General features: G+C 50.6%; 1 protein-coding gene across 1 annotated transcript; it reads right to left on the bottom strand.

The window, feature by feature from the left end:
- Window positions 1–3,147: 3,147 nt before the first annotated feature.
- SLAMF9 (SLAM family member 9) lies at window positions 3,148–6,118 on the bottom strand. Its single transcript, XM_081120844.1, has 4 exons — window positions 6,008–6,118; window positions 5,239–5,580; window positions 4,182–4,454; window positions 3,148–3,801 (listed from the first exon to the last, which is right to left on the bottom strand). Exons 1-4 carry the CDS (start codon window positions 6,051–6,053, stop codon window positions 3,596–3,598), a joined length of 867 nt encoding a protein of 288 aa, XP_080976970.1. The 5' UTR covers window positions 6,054–6,118; the 3' UTR covers window positions 3,148–3,595.
- Between the last annotated feature and the right edge of the window lie 759 nt (window positions 6,119–6,877).

Raw genomic sequence — 6,877 nt, 5'->3', positions numbered from 1 at the left:
GCAGTCCCTAGAATTCACTACGCTCTTTCAGTGTCTTCTCCCTTATCTGCTGTCTGGCTACAAAGTCCTTTCTTCCGTCCTTGAACTCCCTGCTAACCACCAGTCAAATTCTGTTTATCTCTTCCCTTCAGGACATCCCATGCCTGACTCTTCCCACCATGCCCTCACCTTCACCTGCAGCCCTGTCACACTTCACTGTGATTATATCTTTACATACCCCAAAAGCTCCTTGAGGGCAGACTGTCCAGGGCCTGACACTTAGTAGGTGCTTAAATGTTTGCTTTCACCTGTTTCAAAGAGTGAGTAAACTTTGCAAGCTGCAAAGTGCTCCCAGATCATTGTCATCCTGGCTTTTTGCAGAGAAAGAGGCCTAGGCCTCTCTGAGCTTATATTCTACTTTCTTGAGGGCCTCAGCCTTCCTCTTCCAGGCACCCTTTTCTTTCTCTGTTCTGAGACTGCGTAGAAGAAGGGACTTTGCCAAATTCTGAGGAGAGCCCTGGGCCAGCTGCACAGGGACCATTCACTCCTTTGTTTACTCTTTATGACTGAGATACATGAGGAACCGAGCTGCCCTGTGTATGCAGGATAGATTCCAGTTGGTTTTCTTCCAGTTCTCAGAAAGGTATTAAGGAGCTGAAGAAAATGGGGGCTATAGGCTTGGCCTAGAACTCAGGCCTTTTTGAAAGTGAGACTGCTTAGGCCAGGGGAGAAGTGCAATAAATCAGCCTCAGGCCAGGACTGCCTGAGAACCAGGGCTCAGGCACTCAGAGTCTAGAGTGGTTCTGTTGCCTGACATAGGAGCTCTTTGGGGACTGGTTTCCCACCCTCACCACCTCCTTCCCAAGCCCCAAGGTGCTCCCTCTCCTGCACATAAACCCAGGCAGGAAGCCCCTGCTTACCTCCTAGCCTTGCTTCCTTTCCTGCCCAGGAGGCCTGGCTCTTAGCTTTTGCCCATGCCCTATCCTGCTTGGAGCCCTCCTCCTGGGTATCCTAGTGCCTGGCCCACATGTCCTGTTTTCCCAAAAGCAGTGTCCTTGGTCTCCACCATTCCCCAATGCATTACAAGCCCCTTCACAGCCTAGCATCCCTTGCCTTGGAAGACACTTTGGAGGTCAGCACCTTTTTCCTCACTGAGAGAGGGGAAGGTGAGGTCCAGAGACACATCAGGTATGGTTTCTGCCACATGGCCTTCTCCCACCTCATCAGACTCCTCTTCTGAAACTCCCCAGTGGCACCAGCTCCCCCTGCTCTGTGGGAGCCCAGGCACTCTCTTGGCCATATCTCTGTAAGGGCTCCAATCAGCTGTATCAGTGCTGCCTCTCCTTCAAAGTGTGTGTTCCATGTGGAAAGGGACTGTAACCCAAAGGATGTAACCCAATCAAAGTGTCGTAAGCTAGAGGTGAGTGGCAGAGCAGAGCCCAGATCTCCTGAGATCTCACCCAGTGCTCTCCCTACCGAATTCTACATCACCCTCTCCAATTCACTCATTACCTACACATGTCCTGTCACTTGGGTGACTTACAAGTCTCTCACCAATTCCCCCACCCCATGGCAGATTCACAAGATGTGATTTTGGGAGGGTGACCAAGGCTTGACCAGTGGCTGATCAGGCCTGGCTTAGGAATTCAGGCTAGTCATTGGGCTCAGGAAAGAAGAACATAAATTTAAGAGAAGAGTGGTTTGTAAGAGGTAGGTATTAACCCAGGACAGGACTCCAGAGAGGTGTGAGACATGGAAACCTATAAAGGACAGACAAGACAATAATACCAGCCACAAAGGTTAAGTAAGGGTCCAGGCCTCAGCTATTGATCCAGCCAAGTTACTCCTAGGGGGTAGGCACCAGAGGCCCAGGGCAGTTGTCATCAGAGAGATGACTGAAAGGTTCCAGGCTCGCTCTGACCCAGAGAAGAACAGCATTGGGGGGTTCCAGTCTCCCTGATACCACAGCCTCTAGACTGGGGTGGGTGCATAGGAGTCATTAAGTGAACTTGTCAGCCAGGGTGAAAGTAGGTCTGTAAGAGCAGATCTCAGCAGGAACACTACTCATACAGGGTTCTCAGTGCCTGCAATGTGCCCATTGAAGAGTCACTGATTAGTGAGGTTAGAAGAAATCTCTCACTTTTCTCATTTAAAATGTAAATGTTCTGCCCGGCCGGTATGGCTCAGTAGTTGAGCATTGACCTAGGATCCAGGAAATTGCGGTGCAATTCCCGGTCTGGGCACGTGCCCAGGTTGCAGGCTCGGTCCCCAGTGGGGGGGCATGCAGGAGTCAGCCGATCAATGACTCTCAACATTGATGTTTCTATCTATCTCTCTCCCTCTCCCTTTCTCTCTCTGAAATCAATAAAGATACATTAAAAAAATAATAATAAAAGTAAATGTTCTGTATGTTAATGGGGAAGGTGATAGGTGGTGAGTAATAATATAATACACCAACACCACATTGTTGAAGACTGTGGAGGAAAAGGGGGCACATGCTAAACCTGAAAAGCTCAGGGCAGGCCTGCGTGGCAGTGTTGCAAACTCAGGGACCTAAAATTACCACAAAGCCTGGTCTGAAATCAGAACTTTTTATCTAAAAGCAGCCTATGGTGGGTAGTCACACCCTAAAGCAGTATTTTTCCTTCACAAAGGTTGTCTTTTGCCTCTGAGATAACATACTTTGCAAAACAAAGTAATTTCCCCCTTCTCCAGGCCCTCAGTGCACCAGGGCCGAGACCGGGAATCCTCCCATTGCTATTGCTGTCTTGTTACGGCTGCCTGTTAACTGTCCTGCGCCCACCTATGTAAAAGAAGTGTGCGTCTATCGTTTTACTTTTTATCCAGTCCCAGAGGTTTCCCCCTCTGCTTTCCCCCTCTTCCCTAATCTATCACCAATGGATTTCATGTAACCCACTTATGTCTCCCCCTTTGATTGTAATGCATAAAACACGGTGCAAAACTGCCATTCTTCGGAGCATTATCTCAACCCATTGAGGTTTTGGCTTGCCAGCAATTGTCAACAGTTTGGCTCAAACTCACAAAAATTCTTCACAGGTTTGAATGATTTCTTACGTTAACAAGACTCACTTCTACCCCCAGAGGCAGGCACTAGAAGACATGTGGGCTCGAGTAGGGAGCACCTGGAATGGAAGGAGAACAGATGAAGGCTTGCCAAAGTCACCCAGTGAGGGGCCAAACAGCTCCTCCAGGATGGCAGTCATCTAATTCAACTTTACTGCCAGACAATCTTCCCTGGGAGAGTAAGGCCCTTTGTATTTATTTCATCCTCACCTGAGGATATTTTTACCATGCTTTTCGGAGAGCGGAAGGGGGAGAGAAGCATCGATGTGAGAGAGACACGACTGGTTGCCTCCTGCATGTGCCCCAACCGAGGCTGCAACCGAGGTACGTGTCCTTGGCCAGAATCGAACCCGGGACCCCTCAGTCCACAGGCCAATGCTCTAACCCCTGAGCCAAACTGGCTAGGGCGAGAGTAAGACCCTTTGTACATCCACCCTCAGCCCCTGGGGCAAGGAGAGTCTGCGGAGGAGAGTTAGGATTCCCTGGGAGCTGGGAAGAAATGGTGGTCAGGACAGGGGTCCCCAAGGGGCTATCAGGCCAGGCAAGGGCCAGGCCGTTCTTTCTTTCTCAGTCTTATTCTGTTTCTCCTGAGTTTTTTCATCCTTGGTGTCTTGAACGTTCTCTGGCCTCGAACGAGCCACAGCCCCATGCCCAGAGTTACCAGGAGCAGGAGGAGAAGTAATGCCTTGGCCAGGAGGCAGAAGGAAACTGAGGTCTTCTCTGAAGGGTAACCAAGATCTGGAACAGAAGAAGGAAGGGGGGGGGCTTACCAGATGGAGAGGTGAGGGGCAGACACCTCCTCAAATCCCACAGAGGGGTCTCAAGTTCACAGTCAGTTGGTGTTCCTTTGCAAATGTCTATGAAAATACCTATTCTATTCACAGAAGCTCAGGAACTGAGATCTTGGGAGCAATCTCAAGCTGAGCGAGAGAATGGAAGAGACCTTTGGAAGTTGGGAGTTCTAGGAAAAGGGGGGTCCCCTATCCAATCCAGGGGTCAAGTCTCTATGGGAGGGGATTAGGTTCTAGATTCCATGTATTCTCCTGGGAAGAACTGAGGGAGAGAGACGGTGGCCTTGAGGCCCTGCAGTAGCTCAGGGCTGACTGAGGTCCTGGTACCTGCACAGAACTTCCCAGCAGGGAAGAGACTGGAACTAATGTTGCTGATGGGGTTGCTAGCCCTGCAGGTGTAGGAAAGGGCATTGTCCCCGGGCCTCCAGGAGGTGCTGAGTACAGAGCCTTCATGTGCGGTGTCAACGCCGTCCTCCCAGGATATCCAGCTGTAGGTCACGTCCAGGCCTGCCTTCTCTACAGAGCATGTCAGGGACATATTACAGGGACCTTCCCCGGAGACCTCAAAGTTCACGGTGATAGAAGGCTCCGACAGCCGTCCTAGATGAAAGAGGAACACAAAAGCCCTCTAATCAGGGCTGGGGTCTATTTTCCTAAGTTTCTCAACACTGGGATATGAGTGCTGTCCTTGAGAGCCCCTGCACCCAAACAACAGATAAACCCAAACTAACAAAACTCAGCCACCATACAACCCAGGGTCCCCCAGGCAGCTGCTGAGCAGATGGAGCTGCCTGTGGCATCTTCTACCTCCCCTTTATACCTTGCCCCTTTCTCCTACTTTGGCACCCACCTTCCTCCGAACCCCACTCTACCTCCCCGACCCCAGAACATACTGTCACCCTCTCGGGAACATGTGTAGTTTAATCAGTGTCTCAGCAAGATTCCAGGTAGAATATCAGTCAGTGTCACAGGCACTAGGAAGAAACTTGCATCCAAGTAAAGAGGAGTTAGTAGCCTTCAAATCACTCAAGAGGATTAAAAAAGGCTCAAGAATGGAGGTGGCATTCACGCCCCCCCCCCCCCCCCGGGGACAGTCTCACTGGGAGAGAAGGTCTCCTAGAGATCTACGCACAAAGCCCCTGACCTCTCTACTTTGGGCACCTCACAGGAACAGCATCCATGCCCCAGTGCTTCATTGCTCCAGGTTGCTCTACCTGTGGCAGCAAGGCAGCCCAGATGCTGGGGTCAGGTACACTAGGGACAGTCTGCCTTCCAGTCCCAGCCCCTCAAGTCATAACCCCAAGTCATGAGACCCCTCCTCCTTTGCATGGGAAACTCAGGAAAGCCAGAGAAAGCAGATTTGCAGTTCCCAAATTAAACTCACGGTAGATACGTAGATTGTAATGCTGCACGGTGGAGATGTGGGACGTCCTCAGGTTGACCTGAGCTTGGTAAGGCCCCGAGTCCTCCCAGCTCAGATTGCTGATGTGCAGAGAGTAGCTGGGATTCAGGAAGCTCACTCGACCCTGGTAGCGAGGGTTGATCACCGTGGTGATCGCTGCATGTCCCTCCTTCCCTGGCACCACAACAGCAAGCTTTATGTTGGAGGACCAGATGATGTTCTCAACCTCTTCATCAGATGGTATTTCCAGGGGGAGACTGATGGACTCCTGAAGGACTGCAACCACTTCCTCAGGATCCACGCCATCTCCAGAATCTCCTTTGGCTGCAGATAAAGGAAGAAAGAGGGTGCAAATAGACCAGCTGGTGTGTCTGGACTGCTGAGACTGGCAGCAGGGCTGTGATTTCATTCTCAGTTGGGCAACTGCTGTGGCCCTGCACTCAACTTGTCCTCCAGCTTCCTCTTCTGGCTTTAGCCTTCTGCTAAACCTTATTTGAGCACCTACCAGGGGTTGGCTTCCATCTGTGCCCTCACGCTCCAAATTTTACCTTCTCTGTTTGCAGTGATGGGGCTACTTTCCCTTCCGTATCTCCAGGTTTCCTCATCTCTTGGTCCTGCCCTGAAGAAATACCCGATTCCTCTTTACTACAGAAGAGCTGAAGCATTCAGCCCAAAGGCTAGCCCAAGGCTCAACAGATCAAAACAGAGGGTGGAAGGCACGCTGTTGCCCCGGAGCTGCAGGCTCTCTCACCTCCCTGGAGCAGCAAGAGCAGGAGCAGCCAGGGAAGGGCCTCCATGTCAGCAGCCCTGCCCCGGAGGTGTGACTTGGTCAGTCAGTGCCCAAGGCTGTGAAGAAAACAAGCTGACGAGAGGTTACTAAAGACAGTGACTGACTGACAGCCCTGAGGAGAGGAAAACAATTCTCACCCTATATCTGACTTCCTCCTTTTTCACAAAGCTCTTCCCCCTCCATCGTAGGAAGACTTCCCTCTCTGAGCCTCACTGTCAAGGTGGTTTACCCACTGACTCATGTTTCTTGTCCACCGACTCAACTCAGATCCCACTTCGCAAGTGAAGCCTTCTTAGACTCCCCACCCTCTGTGTTTCCAGACCCACCAGACATACCACCTCTCCCAAACTCTTAGAAAGCTTTCTCTCCAGCTTTGGCAGCTGTGGTCATTTGATTTTATAAACGTCTTTATCTCCCTAGACAGATCCATCTTTTGGAACATCTCTGTATGTCCCACTCATTCTGGCTCCCACGCTAGACACATGTAGCTCAACTGATATTTTTGGAATGGATGAACAAATGAAGTCTTTCTATTTCAAGCTAGTTACATTCCCAATTGAGAGACTTATTCAGAGGAAGAAAAGCTTTACCCTCTTAAAAAAAGCAATTTGTACCAGATGGCTGATTGAGATTGTTAATATTATGGAAAGACTTTAAATCATTTTGTGAGGATATAGTGTGGATCAAATCTGACTGAGCCTGGCCAGGCGTGGCTCAGTGGTTGAGCATTGACCTAAGATCCGGGAGATTGAGGTTCGATTCCCGGTCAGGGCACATGCCCAGGTTGTGGGCTCCATCACCAGTAGGGGTCGTGCAGGAGGCAGCTGATTA

The sequence above is a fragment of the Miniopterus schreibersii genome (genome assembly GCF_964146895.1).
Source record: "Miniopterus schreibersii genome assembly, chromosome: 19".
Taxonomy (NCBI): domain Eukaryota; kingdom Metazoa; phylum Chordata; class Mammalia; order Chiroptera; family Miniopteridae; genus Miniopterus; species Miniopterus schreibersii.
This window is presented reverse-complemented; position numbering and strand designations above follow the sequence as displayed.

Coding starts and splice junctions, on each gene's coding strand:
- SLAMF9 (XM_081120844.1), bottom strand. CDS start 6,053: ATGGAGGCCCTTCCCTGGCTGCTCCTGCTCTTGCTGCTCCAGGGAG. Junction 5,581..6,007: donor GCTCTTGCTGCTCCAGGGAG/GTGAGAGAGCCT, acceptor CTTTATCTGCAG/CCAAAGGAGATTCTGGAGAT. Junction 3,802..4,181: donor TGCTGGGAAGTTCTGTGCAG/GTACCAGGACCT, acceptor CTTCTGTTCCAG/ATCTTGGTTACCCTTCAGAG.